Source organism: Corvus brachyrhynchos, unplaced genomic scaffold (genome assembly GCF_000691975.1).
Source record: "Corvus brachyrhynchos isolate BGI_N302 unplaced genomic scaffold, ASM69197v1 scaffold69, whole genome shotgun sequence".
Taxonomy (NCBI): domain Eukaryota; kingdom Metazoa; phylum Chordata; class Aves; order Passeriformes; family Corvidae; genus Corvus; species Corvus brachyrhynchos.
This window is the reverse complement of record NW_008240228.1, coordinates 1,576,222-1,596,381: the sequence shown is the minus strand read 5'-3', so window position 1 is coordinate 1,596,381 and position 20,160 is coordinate 1,576,222. Positions and strand designations below refer to the sequence as shown.

At 41.5% G+C, this 20,160-nt stretch overlaps 1 protein-coding gene across 4 annotated transcripts in view; it reads left to right on the top strand.

Annotated features, from left to right (window-relative positions):
* The window catches only part of SPTLC3 (serine palmitoyltransferase long chain base subunit 3), a 90,343-nt gene that overhangs the window by 52,626 nt on the left and 17,557 nt on the right, over window positions 1-20,160 (top strand). For all 4 annotated transcript variants that reach the window (XM_017745332.1, XM_008642005.2, XM_017745333.1 and 1 more), the window contains 4 exons: window positions 198-291; window positions 8,814-8,919; window positions 16,252-16,471; window positions 18,614-18,740. In XM_017745332.1, the coding sequence (XP_017600821.1) occupies window positions 198-291; window positions 8,814-8,919; window positions 16,252-16,471; window positions 18,614-18,740 (547 nt within the window). The remainder of the gene's footprint in view (window positions 1-197; window positions 292-8,813; window positions 8,920-16,251; window positions 16,472-18,613; window positions 18,741-20,160) is intronic.

The following is a 20,160-nucleotide window of genomic DNA, read 5'->3' as shown; positions in this document are numbered from 1 at the left end:
ATGCCTGAGAATATGATCCCATTATTTCTGCCTGCCTTTGCAGTGCACCCTGGCACCTTCAGGAAAGTGGCAGAAAATTCATTTCATGTTTAATCCTTACAGCTTAATTGGTGCAATGCTCTGTGCTGGCACACACATGCCCACGTGTCAGCAGCCTCCCAGTTCATGCAGATGCTCACTGTACTCCTTCTCCACAGGGCTGCCTCATTTTAAGTGATGAGTTGAACCACACTTCTCTCGTTCTTGGTGCGAGGCTTTCAGGTGCCACTATTAGAATCTTCAAGCACAATAGTGAGTATTGAAGTTGGAAAAATTAGAGACAGAGTTGTTCACATCTCAAAGGCAAGAATGCTTTCTTTCAATGCTTACTTTGCTGTCAGTTCCTAGATGATACTTTTGTCCAGGCAGGAGGATCAACCATTTAATATTAGGAGTGGTTTCTGATGGGAAAAATTAATAGTGCAATACTATAATTGCTATTGTGTCTTTTTGACTTGCTGAATGATTGTGTGCTGTCATAAAAGTTTTATTGTTACTGTCATTGTAGCCCAAACAGTAGAAACCCAATTACAGAAACATGCTTCTGTTTCCAGCAGGTTCAGTGAAACCAGAATTACCTTAACTTGGCATTCCTTTGAAGCAGTTACTCTGAACTCCCAGGGATCTAATAGCAAAGATGCAGATGGTTATATGAAGAGCATCATCCCAAATATTCTTTGAAATAGAATTTTAGTGTAGAAATCACACATTAATTTGCAGTTGTATAGTTACCTTATAAAATGCTCATGCTCTTTAACTTTTATTTTGTTAAAGCTGCTGTGGTTACTCTCAGACATTGGGACTGCCTTTGATGGCAAGACCTTGTTCTTTTCCCTTATTCCCCATTGCAATTCCCTTTTCCATCCTCACTGCTGCCACCAGACAGTGATTGCAAGAAAGGTTTAGAAACTAGAAAAGTGGTGAGAAATCAGAAGAGAGGTCTGATTACCTTTCTTAATAGCTAATACAATCCCTTCTCTTTATTAAGTGTTGTGTTCAGGCCCAAGGGGAGCAAAAATGAATTATGCATATGCTGTAAAAGGCCTAAGGATGAGTTGGAATGAAAAGCACACTATAATTATAATATAAGATGTTGTTATAATTAATATCTATTCATAATTTCAGCAAGAAGCAATTTCTGGAGATCATTCAAGAATTAAAGACCATCTGAACATGAATATTTTTCCAGAATTAATTATTCATAGATTAACCTGTAGCATACCCCAACTTGGTCCGCTTCCACAAATCTGGATATACTAAGCATGGTTGCCACACCAGTCTTTTCTCAACTTTTCCTTAGTTGTCCAAAGCCTTTTCCCATTCAATCAGGTTTACATCACATCTTGCAGGTTGACCTCTTACTACCCAAATCCAAATGTTCTCAGCCTCTCCACCCACCTATGCTGCGTGCAGTCCAGCTGGCTTCTGTCACTTCCCACATCATTTCAAAGCACATTCAAGCACAGTTTGAGGAGTTTATTACTCTAAGCTGTGAAGATATCACCTGGAGCTGTCACGCTCTCTTTAAGGAATTCGGTCTCTAACCATCTCTCAATATTTCATTCCCCTCCCCAGAACCTGATAACTAACCAGCTTCTGTTGCACTGACAGTAAATAAATCTGATGCTCTTCTGAATAATGGGTGAACCTAAAAATAATAGTGAGCTACCCAAACAGCACTAATCCAGCACTGGAAAATGCAGACAGTTCCTTTAAGAATCTTGGCAAACCTCAGGGGAAGCCCATTCAAGTGGAAAAGCTTTGGAAAAACTCATTGGTATCTAGATTAGAGATCTTTATTTGCCGAAGACAGTCGTGTATGCCATTGCTGAGACATTGCCTTAACTTATTTCCAAAATAAAACAGTGGAAAATTTTGCAAATACTGTTTGGAATTGAGTGACAGCTTTTGTTGTCACAATTTTGTAGTTTCAAGTCTAAGCTGCATTTAGAGAACACTTCATGTGAGAAAGCTTCACATGCTCATGCTTTCTCTCAGCTCTCTGTGAGTCTCTCAGCTTGTTAGTTCTATGGTTAGAAAGTTCTGTCTTTTAATGTTTCCTTAATCATACTCATGAGTACACATCACTAACATCTAAAATCACACACACAGAGATGTATGTAGGTGCCTTTTGCTTTGGAGGAAATAGGATGTGGAAAACATAATACAGCAGGAAGTGCCTTTGTACGATGCATGGTTTCACCCAAAATGAAGCAGACAGCCTTGTTCTCTCTGGGTCTGTCAGGGAGTAGTGTAAACAAGTCAGTACAGCAAATAAATTAAGGGCCAAAATTGTATTAATTAAGTAACCAAAACTTCCAGCTTGGGTTGGGAGGTTTCTTTTCAGTTAGACAGATGTTTGTTTTGTTAGATCAGAGCTGTGTTGCTTATGCTCCCAGATTCATTCTTGCTACTGTGTGGGTATATGATGTATACAGGCATGCCCAAATTGTCAGAGTATGCTCGTGCTGTCATTGTCATGCTTAGGAATAGGGGAATTGAGCCATGCTCTGTGTCACACTGCTTGATGTGAAAGCAAGGCTCCTTGTGCTGTATTGGCCCTGTGCACAAATAGAAAACTTTGCACTTTAAGTTACTGCTTTAAGATCTTTAATAAGCATCAATTTCACCATCAGGTTCTAACAAGCGTATAAATCTCTCTCCTCTTTCCTTTCCCTGCTCTGTTATGGAAAAACTATTTGTCAGAGAAAAATTATACAAAACTTTGTTCTATGATAAAAATATTTCACGGAAAAGAGAGTAAAATCTACCATTTTAAACTTGCTATGAAACACCTTCATCTTTCAAAGGCTGTGCTACAGCTAATTCTGTAAAACTGTGTTACTTTATTTCAAAGCATAAAATCTGTAATATTGGATTGATTTTTCATCTTTCAAAAGTAAATAATTATTCTTTTATTATTAATAGAGAATTATTTCATTGGTAAGACAAGAAGGAATCTCTACCTATTACCTTAATTATGTATAATGTAGTTCTTATTCTTAAAAAAGTTAATGAAGTTCTATTTCAATAAGTGAGTAGCTCTCTTAGACATTACACTTTCCATAAAAAATTTGAGTAGTTTTTCTAGAACAGACAAAATTCTTAGACCTCTATGCTTTTCCTAGATGAAATAAAAGGCATCCAGATATCTCTCCTTTTTGACAAAAAAATTGCACAGGTGTATGAGAAGGTTTACAAGCCTTAAGGTGAATAATGGGACAAAAATGTGCTGTGGACCTCTAAGTCTGTTTTTATTTGGACAGAGGAATGTGCCCTACATCCTGCCTGCCAGTGAACAATCCCTTCCCTGTAAACAGACAGGAATTTACAGGCCTGAGAGAAATGCACAGGCACACACCCACAGATCATCCATGTGAGAGAAATGTAAGAGAATATTCCATCTTAGCCCCATAACTAAAAACTACTGGACAGGGCCTTCCCTTCCTGTGGGCTCTCATTAGCACTGTCTCTACTCTTCACCCTGCCCAGGTCATAGCAGGATTGGCACAGGGGTTTTGGCCTTTCAGGGAGTTTTTCTGTGGCAGGCATTTGTGAGGTTTTTGTGAGCAATGTTCAGCTCCCTTGAGCCTCTGCTCTGAGGAAGGCCTAGGGGATTTTAATTTTTTTTCAATTTTATTTAAGGGTCTAAGCAGTCCTAAATGTGCTTTAGTGGACTAAAATCATTCTAACTTGCCCATAAAGCACCTGCCTTTTGTCTCCCCTGCTGTGGTGTGGACACCACTCAGGTTACCACTTCCCAGGCAGTGATTTCTTTGGGAAGATGGGAAAGAGCTGCATTGCTGCACTGGGAATGCAGGCAGCAGCACAGTCCAACAGCCAGTATGCAGTGGGAGAAAGTGGGAGGCTAAAACCTCTCCCCACCTCTGGGGTAGTAGTAGCCTGGCCTTGGTTAGTTTTTTGCCAGAAGGCTTCTGGTGTTACCTTCACCAGCCTTGGGCTCCAGGGATTCTCTCCCACCTTCCCCAAGTGACAGGCATGGGGGTCCTTCAGCTAAATGGGGGCTAAACTCAGGATTTACTTCCTGGCTCAGGGAGAGATTGACTTATCCCCTGTTGGTTTTTAGCTTTTTTTAATTTCTAAGGCACTCTTTTAAGAACACCATACATTTACAGCCCTTTTTCAGGACCTCCGATCTTTATCTGGGTAAGTAACAATAAATAAATACTTCCAATAAAACCTGAAAAGCAAAACCAAATATTTAACCATTAATCAATCCGCCTGTGATTTTATCAAGGAGTGTCTCTCACAGCAGTTCTGGGTCTTATACCAGTATCAGGTGTTCCTTCAGTGAACAGGTGAGGGTGTTATGGACTAACTATATCCAAGTGAGTTCTGTTCTTATCAGCCTGTAAAAGAAGGCACCATACAAGGCTTAGGATTTGTTTATTCTTTCTAATTCTACTGCATTTTTCCCCTGCAGCATCAGGCAACTCAACTGCAGTCCCATTTTCAGGTATAGATTTGCAATTGCCGGAACTGTCTGTGGGAATGTTGTGACAAGGTACAGAAATCAGGCCACGGGGGAAAAATATTTCCAGTTCTCTTCATTGCAAGGGCATTTCACTGAGCAATCAGAACAAGGGATCCTATGAAGAAGGCAGGGAATTGCAAAGTATAACCAAGCACCTTGGTGAAAATCCAGCCTCTAATCTGGTGCTTGACTCCACATCTGAAATGGGAATCAGGGCAAAATGTTCCTAGCTCCTCCTTATGCCCTTTTTCAGTGTTGTGAAAGTAGTAAGGGATTTTTTAGTTTCTCACAGATCAAGTGGTTGATGACAAGTGTGTGATGCAGGTGTGAGCTGTCCAGGTTTCCATACAAAATACAGTTTCCAACTTGGACAACAACTGTGAATTTATGTTAATCCAACTCTGGCATTTCTCAGTCTACTCAGTCAAATTACTGCTTTGGAGTTCAGATACAAGTGCCGTGAGGACACCTTAAAGAGAAAGCACAGCTACCTGGAGGAGTTGTAGTTAATACTGAAGGAATTTCTCAGTGGCAGAAGGCCTTCATTTTTCAGTGTAAATATATTCTCTGGCTAAAAAGAAGGAAAGAAGAGGAAAAAAGAAAAAGAAAATTGGTAAACTAAGTGCAACTAATCAAGCAAGCAAATAAAATAGGAGGGAAATGAAAGAGATACATAAACATGTAAAAATGAGAAAGAGATCTCTTTGGTTACAAAACCCAAAGAGTTTGTGGTGGCTTAGTACAGGATGGTTCCTTAATATTTTTTTTTTTAAGTGTGTAGATAGGCCTTGAATTTCAGAAGGGAGGGCAGTGTTACAGCTATTACAGAGCAGGATGAAAGGCACATTACCCACTAGAGTTTTGTGCTTCTTGAAGCCTCTGGCCACTATCAGAGACAGGATTATTGCCCAGATAGGTGGACGGCAGTTGGGTGTGTATTTCCCTGTGACACATACAGACGCCACCAGGGCAAGGAGACTGGTCTGTCCTGCTCCCTGCACGCTGTGTCTGCGTTTGTCCTCTCTGCTTTGAGAAAGCCACGTCTGACCTGCCAAGTGTGAGCAGGGAGCTTTCTTGAGCCAGTGCCCTTTCCTTTCAGAGAGATTGGTATTTATTGCGGGGCAGGGAGGGCAGTCTCAGACTGTCGCTGAGGCTGCAGTGATCACCACTCCCACGTTCCAAACAGATATCCATGTGTAGCCACAGGGTCTGCAAGAACTTGCAGGAGAGTGCAAAAGGGGAGAAACTGAAAATCAGAGTTACAAGCACAAAGCGAAAAGAAGAATGTGACAAGAGTAGTAGCAGCCTGTTTATTTTAATTAAACAGGATTCAGCTGCCAGCCCACGCAGAGGAATGGTGATGACATCCCCAGCATTGCAGTGTAAGGATGAGGGGTGGAGACGCCGTGTCTCCCTGAGCGTGCTGTGCTCCCTCCAGGAGCCTGGTGTCCCACCTGCACTGGAGGCAGCATGACACGCTGCCTGCCCAGGTCCAGACTCGCTCCAGCCCACTGGCAGTTTGTTTTCTCCTGAAGTAACTCTGAAAAATCCCGAACAAGGATTATGCAAGTCCACCAACCCATTGATAGATCCACTGTTCCCTCTTAGGAAACTTTTCCCTCCATATCTGGACAATATGCTATAAGGACAAGGTGGAAAGCAAAACATGGACAGATTTGGTTGTGCTTTGACAGACTGCTCAAGTCAAATTCTTAACACCAGCTCCTGGGCTGGTGAGCAGTTGTTGGCCATTGCCACTGAAAACCCTGGGCTGGTGATGGTCAAACAAGGAAGGACTGTTATTTTCTCTATAACTGGTTATTCAAGATGGACTCGTGCAGCTCATCATCTTAATGTCCTAATGTCTCTCAATCTAACTATATTTAATGGGTAAATAATTTGCTATCTGAAAGTCACCTGGGGTTGCACTGTTGTTTTTCCTGCTATTCAGTATATCCCTGCTTTCTGAAAAGCCTAAGCACAAACACATAGAGCACTTTGTCTTCACTTTGAAGAATGGAATCAGCCTTTTGTGGGGAATATTTAAAGTTACAGATTTTTTCTTCCTGCCTAGTTCCCCTTTTCAAATGAGGCACAGAGTCAGTAGGTCAGTAAAATTCATTTCCACCTGAACAGATTATGTGTTGACTATTACAGGCTTCAGAAAGGGCCACATGTATATGTTTTTTGGAATGAGATATTGAAAAGAAAGTGAAATAGCCCTGACCCTGCAAACAGGCATGTCCGTAGCCTGTACTCCAGCAGGACTATCTTATGTGTAAAATCAGGGAAGCTCATCCCTCAGAGAGGTTCTCCCCAGTCTGTGGTCTCATGTTCCACAGTAGTTTGAACAGAGAAGCTATTCACAGCCTTGTATTTTCTAAAACAGAATTATACATTTCACTTCATCCCCTCTTTCCTTTTTTTTTATGTGAATGTGTGCTGAAACAACTGAATCTTCAAGCCATGCTTTTAGCTCAGAGGCAAAATTACTTCCCTGAAGTCAAGAGCCAATCTGGACTGACACATAGAACACTGAATTGAAAAACCCTGTGTGATTCAGAAGAGGATTTGAAAGGTCCCAAAAGGATATAGATGACAGTGACAACAGTAGAGAACAATTCGGTGGAGAAAAGGGGGTGTCCAAATTTTACTGTGAGCTCTCTGTCATCCTGAGGGAGCCCTTTAGGAGGAGTTCTAAATACTATCTTCTTGAAACAAAAGACAACGTGAGCAGCTGCAAATGCTCAGCTTGGTTATAACTTTCCCTTATAAAGCACCAAAAAACTTTTGTTTCCTTGGTTGCCATCTAGTGGAAAGTGTGCTGTGTGCATCATTCCTAACAGCATTTCCGTCTCGGAGCTCACTGAGCTGTGCAGGCGATTGCACCACTGAAATAAGGGGCAACTGGTATTGTTCATGCCTATTTTGTGCTCTGTAGAGTACAGCAAGGGCTTGCTCGGTCCTTGTGGCAGTGTGGAAGGTGCAGAGTGGCAGTTTTGTTGCTGAGAACTTCACCTTTCATCAACATCACTGAATGCTGCTGGGGACAGGGGAGGCATCAGGATGTGGAAGGGTTTGGGTCATAACCTGGCCACCTCTCAGGGCACAGGTTACTCACGATGGGCACTTAATGTGCAAACGACCCCATTCCCCTCGGGCAGAAACCAAAGTAGAGATCAATACTAATATTTCTAAGGTGTATTTTCTTTGCTTGGGACAATTCATTTTACACATTAACTTTGTGCTATTGTAGTAGGTTATATCAACTGTGTTAAGGTGTGTTGCTGAAGCAAATGGGGTTATATTGGGAAAAAATGCCATTGATTTTCTCAGGCCACAGTTTGAGCTGATCTGTAGTGTTCCTTGGGATATTATGAGACTCTGTAGGATGTTCTTGGAAAACGTTTTGAAGTACCAATCCAAATTCCTGAAAAGTACCAGAATAATTCATTTTGAACAGTGTCCATTCATTAGAGACACTAGAATGCTGGTGCATTGAGAGCCACATTTGGTCTGACCCTGATTTCTGTGGTGTTTTTTCTTGCTTTTTCCACGTTTTTCAAAATTTCAATGGCTTTCCTTCAAGAATTTTTTTAGGTGACCCACACTCAGCCCTTAAGAAATCAGCTAAGGATCATAACCTTGTTCCAGGTCTCCTTTTATTGAAGTCCCACAAGCACCAAGCATTTAGGCCCCAAATCGGTGTATCCATGCCATGTGCTTGTATCCACCTGTCTCTTCCTTTTTCATCAGCAACCTTCCACTTGCTTTCCTTCTTGAGAAGGACAAGGCTTCTCTTGCTGCCATCCTGATGTGCTTCGTGCAGCCTTGTTAAAACCTTTGCTAAAGAAATGTTTGTTGTTCATGAGCCTGTGATTGGAAAGCAACCAAAACTCACTATTGAAGCCTTGATAAATTATGAGTATCAGCAACCCCTACACAGAGCTGCTGGCAATTAGCCTCAGTACTGAAGCAAAGTGATTCCCTTTTGCCTTTAAATAAAAATGTATGCCAAGGATTTCTGAAAGTTTCCCAGAGCAGGTGTATTACTCGAAGCTTTTTATAACTCTTTTTGTCACTACATTGCATTCACGCCAATTAAATTAATTGTTGGGTCTTGCCTACTAATAAAGGAAGTTTATCTTTAGGACACATTGTTTTGTAATGTTGTCTTTTTCTGTATAGGAAAAATAGTGCCCAGGAGAAAATTGGAAGTTCTTGAGAAAGATCTTTGTTAATGTTTTTCCTTCCTCCTTTTTCTTATTTTTAAATAAAGATATGCAGAGCCTCGAGAAGTTGCTGAGGGATGCAATAATATATGGACAGCCTCGCACCCACAGAGCATGGAGAAAAATTATCATCCTCGTGGAGGGCATTTACAGGTATGTTTATGTTGTAGAAAGATGAGTATTCTATCATTTCTGAGGACAGAATGATGAATTGAGTGGGGCAAACTCTGACTGTAGGTATCTGAGGAAAATCTTAATGAGAGTGGAAGTTACAGTAACATTCTGTGATCTCATAAATATGTTGATTTCCATTATGTCATCCTGAACCTTGGATCCTGTAGCTCCAGTTAGATCCTGTACATTGTTCTGGATGTTGATTTAGCAAATCACAGTGGAGTGGGAGATGTACTGTGAGAGCAAGACAGATAAGGTGATGTTTGCTGTGACAGATGTGATAGAGTTCATGGAGCTATAGGTGGTGAGGAGTTCTGCTAAGTGAGTAAGCTGAGCTTTCTGGAGTTGTTTGTTATGCATGGGCAGATCAAAAGACAACTACACAGAATTAATTAAGGTCTGCATGCCCAATTCTTGCCCAGCTGTTGGAATCTTAAATCTCAAGCTAAACTTAAGCTAAGTGATATCAGCACCTTTCTAGTAACTAGTGCTGGATCTAATAGACTCACACTTTAACAGGAAAATAATTGAAAGACTGGCTTTCAAAGAATTATGGAGTGGTATTTAATGTAGCCCTGGTCCCTGGAGGAATTCAAATGAGAGAAGTGCCTTTGAGAATCCATCTGATAATACCAGCATAAATAATACAATATAATTACAGAGCATCTCAGTCAGGTAACTCCAGTTCACTCCTGTGGTGCAGCTTATACCCAAGCAGAAAGGCAAACAGTCACTGGAGTTGAGCAGCAAAGCAGTGGCACCAGCCAGGCTCACCATCCTGGGCTTCACCCCGGCAACTTCTCCAGTCTGGAGAAGGTCATTGGGAAGGCAGCCAGGGGGCTCGTGGAAGGGGAGGCACTGATGGGCAGGAGTTGGAGAAGGGAAAGGCAGGAAGGGCTGAAGAAGCAGGGGTTTGGACAGTAAGAGGGTTTTTGCAGGGATCTAGGCACGGCTACTGGGGTGATGACAGGAGATGGGGGAGCAGGAGAAGGGTAGTTTGGGGAGTAGTGAGACCTGCCCCAGGGAAAAGGGAACCTGAACCACTCATCCACAGGACATGACATGGTTATAAAAGTGGCATTAAAACTTTATATGTAGGGATCATATCATGTGTGGCTGAAATACAGCCAGTCTGGATGGGCAGTCACTTATGCCATTTTACTGCAAAACGCTGGCACAGCTTAGCCAATTAGCTTTTTTTTGTGATAAATCTTTTATGATCTCATGTCATCACAACTTCAGAGTAATCAGGGCTTTCTTTATGCCTAACATTTTCCATCTGCAAAGAGACCAAATCAGTCCTTATCTAAACACGTGTCATTCAGAGGTGAAACAGGTTGGCAGCAGATCAGCTGATCCAAAGCAGGCTGAACATGTCCTTTCAACCAGAATAAACAGAGCAAAACTACAAATAAACATCGCTTGGTACTACTAAAAGAAAGCTCAGATTTAAGGACTTTGATCATGCAGAAATTAAGTGGACCACCAACATTTTACTGACAAATGTTCCCATTGGTCACATGGCTGACAGAAAAGGCTCCAGCTGCTGAGCTTTGTTCACTTTTAAATCCTTTACCCTGAATATTGACCACTAGGGAGCAAGAAGGTAGACTGGTAACACAGATCAATCCAAGCAGTGGGACAAATCCACTGTCAGCTATTTAACTACATTAACTTATAACTGTATTTCCAGATTTATATTTGGTGTAGAGTTTTCTTTTCCTTTAGTTTTGCAGTTCATTCTCAAATGAGATTTAATTTTCCGGAGTTCAAAGAACCTTCTGTTGGAGTGCAAAATAAAAGCATGTTAAACCTCAGAGTACCTACTAAAAGGAACCATAAAGTTCCTTCAGCTCCATAAAGGCTAAATAATGTTAAGACCACTCATGCCCTGAAAGGCATAAAGTAAAAGAAAAACAAAGCTCAGCTCTCTAATAGTCTCTCATTGGAAACTATCCCTAGCAGTAGCGAGGCTGGTTGCTTAGTTGTTTTCATGGTCTAAGCAGATCAGAAATTGTAGAGCGTGGTTTGGTTGTAAAGCAAATCTGCTGTGACTTGAGGGTGAATGCCACCATGTGCCGCCGCGCCGTGGCCCTGCCACCTCTGCCAGCCCGGGACACGCGCAGCCAGGCAGCCCTGCGGCACGCCGGGAGCAGGCTCACAGGCCGGGCAGTCTGAGCCACTTGGTAGCTAAGAACCTTTCATATGCAAAAAAACAGCTGGAGAAGGACAGAATAGAAATACTCTTACTCTTTTCGTGTGTATGTTCTTTCCTTTCTTGGCCTGGGATGTTTGAAAGACTAAAATTTTCCAGCCCTATATTGGCTAGTGTTAGTTTTCTTGAAGGTCTGCCAGATGCCAAATTAGCATTCATCAAGAGGGTTTAAGAGGAGTTAGAGTGTATTTAATGTATTCTTCTTACAATAGTTAATACTGCTTTTTATTTTTTTTTCCTTAAGTTATGCTACAGGGGGAGCAAATATAGAATTTAAATAACTTGTTCAGAGCCATTCTCAAAGTTAAAATGTCTTGATTTGCAAGTTTGGCTTGGCAAATTTTTACAGAAATGCTTTTTCCAGAGATGTAAAAGAAAACACTAAGCTTTCCTTCTTTAAAAAAATATTGTTATATGGGACACCATAGTCTTAGTATGGTGAAGTTTATGGTATGGAAAGAAATTTGCCTTCTGTTTCCATTAGGAGTATCTTTAAGTGTTTACACTGTGCATAAGCCTAAACTTACCAGCTGGCAAAATTTGAAAAGGGTGACTGTTAGCCAACACGAGCATTTCTGGAAATCAGACTTGTGTTTGATACCATAAACCACAGATTTTGTTTGGTTACAACTGAAGGCACAATTAGCCCCTCGACTTGGGGAGCACTCAAGCAACATGTCAAATAAATAGCATTAAGTATATGTTTGTTTGCTTTTTAATGTCTCTATTATCTTAAAAAGGAAAAAAAAAACCATCAAAATTAAATGTAACTCCTAGTGAAAGCTGGTTCTTAACTTGGACCAGCTTAGGAGCAAATATATTCCATTTGTGTTCCAAACTGAGGGAGGCCATCTAGCCATCAATCTTGACTCCAAAAAGCATGAACAAGTTTTGGCAATGACCAGGGCACAAGTTAAACTGACTTGCTAAATCATATTTTTATTATTTGAATTCCAGCTAATGTTTCCCTTGGCTTCTACCATTTCCAGTTCAGGATTAATCAGTTACTGTGTTCTTACATGGTTTGTGGTAGGCTTCTGCTCTCTGCCATGCATATTTACTTAGGAGTCAGATAGGCCAAGGCCCAGGGCAGGAGTTATGGGGCATCAGAAACTGATCAAAACAGATTGGTTTTCATTTGTTTTTTCCTTGCTTTTAATTTAATTTGTGTATTTTCCCTTCCAGCTAAGAAAATAGCTCTGATCAGTTAGATATTGTCCAATGCCTTTTCATGTGCATTAGAAGTTCCAATAGTGTAGGAAATTTATTGGGGTTATTTTTTATTTCCTGGGATTAAGTGACTGGACTTCCAGAAAAGAATGAGGTAACATTTAATGTCTTTGGCCAAGGACCAGCATTAAAGGTTAACATTTCTGTCATTTCAGTGTTGAAATGGAGTTGTATTTGAGGGCAGAGTTGAAAGATATCCTTAAATTTATTGCTCTAAACTACAAAACAGAGATTGTTGTATGAATGTACAAGGTTTATGTAAGAAAACAGTACCTAAAATAACTGTTAAAGTGGAATGTATATGTCTTGGGAGTAGCAGGCCAGGAAGGGAGGGATTTTCCCAATTACGAACTAGCCTGAAAGGGGAACAGATAAATTCTTCAAATGTTGAAAAGACAGTGGTACTCCAGGGCATGTCTAGAGATGCTGAGTGATGCTGTTACAAAGTAGATAACAGGTGGAATATTTGTAAATTAGTTTTCCTGATGGAAAAAAAATGGAAACTGCGGTAATGTAGCAGAATGTAGAAACCTCTTTTCCCAAGAAGTTTCAAAATAAACTGGGCAAAAAAACCATCAGTATTATGTCAAGGGTGAGCCTGCGTTCCAAGTGAAGTGAACATCCCAAGCACACACCTCCTGTCTCTCAAAGCACCTGGGTCCACAATTCATCAGCTACATCAGGAGGAATGTCCAGTTTCAAACTGGAGTGTTCCCAAAATTTGGGATTATCTCCTCACCTCTGGAAGTACGTTCAAAATGAGTGTGTACTAACTCAAGTTTTTGTGCCTGTCCACCAGACAGGGGAGATATGAGGGTCAGCTGCAATCTAGAAGTTTTCCATCCCTGCCCCCAAGCTAAGAATTTGTGCCACAAGACAGGATGTCGTACCACATAATGGGAACGCCTGGCCTGGGCAGAGCCAGCTTGAGTTCATCTGTGCCTGGGGGTTTTTTATATGCCCTGTGTGCTTGAGCAGATCTGGAAACAGATCAATACGTTTGAACCCAATAGCTGTTTGTACACAAAGCTGTGTGGCACAACCAGAGTGAGACAGAACGATTACAGTTCATTTCTGGCTTTTTGGTTTAAGCTACTTGACATCAACATTTACTGAAGGATTCAGTAAACTTTCTATTTGGGCTACCCAAGGGATCATGTGAAATGAGCTTTATCTTGAAGCAATTCTAGGTGTGCATATCACTAACCGTCTCCCAGGGTCAAAAGAGAGACCAAGAACAGAGCAGGCAGCAAAACAGTTCTCATCTCTGCGTCAGGAGGGCTGACACTTGTTTGAATGGCAGCACAGAATATGTGCACTCCAGCAGCACTTTATCTATTCCATGGACACTTCAAGGCCACATTAGGACCTCCGTCAACTACTGCATTTTTGTCAGCCAGCATCTTTCAAGAGCAGTAACTCAAAACTGAAACTGAATACAAGTACCTTGTTTTTCTAAACAGCTTAGAGTTCCAAGAGAAATCTCCTACTCATATGAGTAAGAAAAGTTTTCATTAAATCTTCTAAATGGTTAAATCTTGCATCAGCCATGTACCAGCTCCATGTATTCTGGGATTCAGCACAACTTTCCTTCCATTACACAAATACACAGCATTTTTAATTTGCCATTTTTTTACTCCTGTCTTTTTGAAGTTAGATGCTGTCTGTCCTGCCTGAATCTGTGTGAGCCACTAAGCCTAGTGATGACCATATAAATGTGGAAAAACTGTTCTTGTCCTTCTGTGCCCAAGCATTGCTGGAAGGTGGAGGGTGGGATGGCAGTGTGCTTCCCTCTGCAGAGGTGCTCCTTGGCTCTCCTGCAGACCGACCAGACACAGCTGAAAGCTGCCAAGCCCAGCACGTAGGATGCTGCATGTCCAAGCACACCCAGTGGCTCAGTGTCATTTTAGCTGACTAATGCTTTGACTCTGGGCTATGTGAGGACTTGTATTCACTAGGAAAATAGCTGTGGTGGTTTAAGTTGCTTCTTCCACAGCTGCCAAGTGCCATTTGGGAAAAGTGAGAAAGCCCAGTCCTCAGGAGCTTGCAGTACAAGCCCACCCTTCTTTGCTGCAAGGGACCATGGTGCCAACATACAGTCCCACAGCTGCCTCTTTTATGGCTGGGCAAGACAGAAGGGCAAGATTTGCCAGCAGTCACCAACAGCCAAAAATATGCCTCCAGGCACACACAGCCAGGCTCTCTGAACCTCCCAGTATGAACAGCACAGGCAACCCTTGTCTACGGCTACTCCCCCGTGCTGTTACACTGATGGAGACTTGCCTGTGGGCAGGTCTCCTTCAAAACTGGAGACCAAACAGTTTCCAAGCTTACTCAGAAGACCAAAGGATGAAGAAGGACTAAAATTGTCAGAAATTTCCTGAGTGCTAAAAGCACATCATGCTCCTTTTGTGGTGCCAAACTTCCAGCTGCACAGTACAAGTAGAGTGGCAACAAAGCAGCCTGTGAAAGTCATCGGTCCAGGATCTAAAAATTCCCAGGACACTATTGATTGCACTGCTCTTTTGTACTTGCTATTTGGGACCAAAGTCCGTGTTTCTGCTCACCTGAAACTTGATGAGTTTGCAAGTGGATACACCATAGCTGTGGGCCTTAGCCACAAGAGCCCTGGTTTTCCTGGCACACAGCGTGCTGACTTTGTGTTTGATAGGAAGTTTTTAGCTTTTAAAGACCTGCTTACTAGAGCTAGTGGAAGAGAACACATTTAACTCATTATGAAATGAATACTGAGTGCATCTGAGCATATCCAAGCATAGCTGTAGTCATCTCACAAAGGTTTTCAAGACACAAGTCTTCACAGCAAAACTCTGGATATGTCATCTTTATGGGATCAGAGAGCATTTCTTATTTATCTCCCTGGGCTTTCATTTTGCTGGACACCTCCTCTGTGTCTTCTCATTTACTGACATGACTGCCAACAGTGCAAAAGATTTATCATCTTTTCTCATTCCTATAAATCTCAATACACTATTAATCACAGAATCATGGAGTGGTTTGGGTTGGAAGGGACCTGAAAGCTCATCTTGTTCCAACCCCCCCTGCCATGGACAGGGATATCTTCCACTAAACCTGGTTGCTCAGAGCCCCATCCAGCCTGGCCTAGAACACTGCCAGGTATGGGACACAACTTCTCTGAGTAACCTGTGCCAGTTCAAAATATTTCATTTTTCTGCATGGCTGTAAGAAAGTAAAAAAGAAAAGGAATGGAAACTTTTTTTTTTTTTTGATTACTAGGTAGCAGGCTACATTTCCTAAAAAGTACATATCAAGAGCAAAAATTGGCAAGACTGGGTTTCAGCTGCCTGTTTTAATCCCTGATTCTGTGAAGGCTGGGATTGCTTAGAGTTTATGGCACCAGCTGTGGGTTTCACATGGCCCATCTCCAGTGTATGTTGGACTCAACTCCTCTGCACCAGATGAATTTGCTCTCGAGCTATTATGCCCAAATATTGCCACAGTAGCTGACGATGAAGTAAGCAAGGACCAGACTGAACTATAGCAGTTTTTTATAATATTTGTTTTGTAGAGATGAACTGTAATGTGCTGCTTTTGGGTAAGTATCTCTCCCTTGCTTTTCACCTTTCCTTCTCTCCTCTGACATGTTGACAATTTACAAACATTCAAAGACTTTTGGACTGGTTTTGATTGCTTGAATTCCAAAACTATTTAACTGTTTTATACTCACCTGCAAGCGGGAAAGGGTCGCAAGTTTTCTTTGGCTTGTAAGTAAAAATTGAGATTCCAGAAGAGCTTTGGTGGAATAAGGCAATTAATGACTGTGTTTTCTGCCAGTATCGGAAAGAGTACAGGGTTTGTTGTTCATCCCTGATTCTCCCCATGTGCAGCATGGAAGGGTCCATCGTGCGCCTGCCAGAGATCGTCTCCTTGAAGAAGAAATACAGAGCCTACCTCTACTTGGACGAAGCTCACAGCATTGGTGCAGTGGGAGCGACGGGCCGAGGAGTTGTGGAATACTTCGGAATGAGTCCCGATGATGTTGACGTATTAATGGGAACATTCACAAAGAGTTTTGGTGCAGCTGGAGGATACATAGCTGGCAGAAAGGTAAAAGGAAATCATAAACAATTTCACATCAAGGGTGTGGGAACTGCTTTCATATTATACATGATATATTTCAGTAGGTTTTTTTCACAGACTGCTTAACATGAGCACTATTCTAAAGTTAGCATCATTTTTGCCTGGATCCCAAATGCACATCAAACAGTCAGACTTCCTTATTTTTGTCTCATGTTCACATTATGTAATTTGCTTGAGTTGGGTTATTTCTGTGCCACCCTGATGATTGTTGTTTGTCTTGGAAACGTTTGGACATGTTGTGGTTGGCTAAATATACTTCCCTACATTAATTTGCATGTGGATTGCTCATTACTTTGTTTCACATTTGTAAACAGTGTGTGGAGCAATATTGAGAGATTAAAACCACAGTTTCATCCACTGATAATAAAATTCCTAAAGAGTTGTGGATTGACATAGCTGCATTTTTTAGGAGAATGGAGAAAGGTTACTGGGGGCCTTTTGCAATAGTAAATTCTGTGTCCTCAGTTGCTCCACATACATTAACAAAACAGTCCCTTGCCAACAACAGATGTCAACAAAAAGTAGAGCTGAGCTTGCTTTAACTGAGGGTGTAGAAGAGAAAGCATAATCAGCGCCATTGTGAAATGTCATTGGTTTTGTTGCTTGACAGAGAGATCAAATGGTTGCTGATTATTTGCTCTTTTCATACCCAGCTGAATGTATTTTTTAAGCAGTCTGCTGAATGAGTGGGAAGCCTGTTTAGACAGCCCATATGGTTGTTGTCAGGATAACATTAATAAGGGTAGTCCTACAGTAGAATAAAAGGGCTATAAGAAAGTATAAACTGTGTATATTTTACTGTCTTTTTTGGGTTTGCCCCTGGAGATTTTAAAACCAAGTGTCATAATACATCAAGAATCAATTTTCTCTGTTTCATTGGCTTCCTGAATTTGTATCTCTACATTTATTTCTTACCAAAGACAATGTGGCTAATGTAGCTAGAAAGTATAGAAAGATTAGACCTGTGAAAAGTAGTTTGATTTAATTTATCCTCTAATCCTTGGAAGTTTTTTTAAATGCAAACAGGTTGCTCTTTTCATGCCTGTGTGTATCACCAAGCTTTGCCTTAGGCTTCTCAGTCTTGGAAGGCTGCTCACCCATTCACCCACTTACATTCCTTTCTGCAGCCAAACGCTCTCAGTGGCACTGTTTATTCTGCATCAGCTGGAGCCCAGAGGCCGCCTTAGCTTTTGACCAAACCCTTAGGAATACAATTGCAATATGGCCGTGCATAACCTGTGTAAGGTTAGGTAAATCTTTATCCCCAGCACTGGGATTACTGCATAGACTCATACAGTATTTTTGGTAGTGATTTGTGTTACTCTCACTGGATTTTTTTTTTTTTTCTGATTATATTTTCTTATCAAAGTCAATTTTCGAGCAGGCCTCATCCCTTCCTCACTAACATGCTTTCAACTCTTAGTGTGGTAACTGTTATTCTGATATTTTGCACTAAGGGACATAAGTTGTTATAACAATGAAGATCTTAATAAGATCTGAATTCCCTACTGCAGGCCTGGATTCAGGAGAGTTACTGGTGCTTTAGACATGCCTACAGTATATCAGTGGTTTTTCTAAGAGCACAGATTGTGTTCTTAGTTAACCAGCAATTATACCAACTCTTAACATGACTGTACCTGCCGCAGTGATTGAAAATTTTGATTGAAAATTTATGTGCTTATAGACAAAGATAGATCCCATTAAGGTTGCTTTTCCTGGGCTAGGTCATGTGGCAGAGGACCTATACTGATGTCATATAGCCTTTGTTTCATTACCAGAGAGGAACTGAGCAGCATTATTGTAAGCGCAGCTGTTCATTGGTCTTGAAATTATTTTGGCTCCTTTATAATAAGTCTTAGCGCAGAAGTAAACATTATTCTATTCCAGACTTTTGTTTCAGCTGTAATTGCCCCACTTATATGGTAAAGTATTTGCACCTGCCTGATGTTTCTTCAGGCCATGTATCAACAGTGGCAGCCAAGAAAGCAATCCAGGAGCTCGTGAAATGTCCTCTTCCTTTTGCACATTCCCACTCCTGCAGTAGTTAAGAGGGAGATCTGTTGTTTGGCCAGCTCACAGCTCATTCATGCTTTGTTTTGCTTGTGTAAGGACCTTGTGGACTTTTTACGAACTCATTCTCACAGCGCTGTGTACGCCACATCTATGTGTCCCGCCGTAGCAGAGCAAATCATCAGGGCCATGAAATGCCTCATGGGACTGGATGGGACAGCACAAGGTAACCTACCTTCCTTCCTTCCTTCCTTCCTAATTCCTTCCTTCCTTCCGAATTCCTTCCGAATTCCTTCCTTCCTTTCAAATTCCTTCCTTCCTTCCGAATTCCTTCCTTCCAAATTCCTTCCTTCCTTCCTTCCTTCCTTCCTTCCTTCCTCCCACCCTCCCTCCCTCCCTCCCTTATTTCAGCTGCGACCAGAGCATCTCCTGGGTACACACACAAGCAAAATGTCATCAGCAGCAAAGAAGTATGGCAATGCAAAAGAAATCCTTCTTATTGTAAAATTAATACCCAAATCATCATACTTCTAAGTGCTGTCGACCCTGGGGGTTTTTTCCATGCTCATCCACATGTAGCAGGGATGGAAGTAGTTTGGAATTCTGGCTGCATAGTAGCCAGCCCATCCTGTTTTGCAGCAAAAAATAGAAACCCATGGATTTCCCTTGTAGTATTGTCTGACCCTGTAGTCAGTTTCATAAGGATATGCCTTCATTTACGGGCTAGGTGTTGTCAGTTTAGCTTCTTTGTAAGTGTGAACCTTCAAAATGGCAAGCAACTCAAGCATGGTGCAGCATTTCAGAACAGGTATTGAATGTTAAATAATAGTATGAGAAGATGGTTATAATAATTCCTACCTCCCTCAGGCATCAATTCTGGTGTCCTGAACCTGGTTTTGTACTACATTTTGTCCCCAAAGCATTGACTGCTTGGTGTCTTTATGAAAAATCAGGTGTATTTCTATTTGTCTCTTGAAGCTGCAGATGCAGCTACTGTCCAATCCTCTGTGTGACGTGCTCTATCCTCTGCATGATGTTTTATCCTCTGTGTAATATGCGTTCTATACAACAAACAAAACAACTGTGACATATCTGTCTATTACTGTTTCAAAGCAATGCTGATATGTATTCAGTGTTCTAGGACTTAAATCCCAATATGGAGAAAAACTGATTGGATTTATGTAGTTTTTTTCGGGAATGCCGGAGAGTCATGATGTTCTTTAACATGCAGCTGAAGGTACAGATTCTGCTCTGAATTGCAATGTTTTATACCGGTCCAGCAGTGCTATTTTCTCTTAGTTTGTCTGAGACTAACAGAATTAATTCTGTATTAGTCCTCCCTGACAGATATGACTGGGATAAGGGGGGAATGGAAGAGATAAAGAGTAGATGAGAGCAGGTAAGATACTGCTCTGCACTACTCTGCTGCAGTGCCCTAGAGGGCCGTTTCAAATAGATATTCAAATTACAGATACGAGGCTATTAAGACGTTTATCGCAGCTCTTCAATGAGACCGGAATTTACAAGACCCCAGAGTACAGAAGGAGGGATAGAGAATCCAGTCCCAGTGCCAAATTCTGCCAAGTGCAAGGACAAAAGACAGCAAAACTCCGGCGCGATGTGCAGACGATGAGGAAGCGACGCTC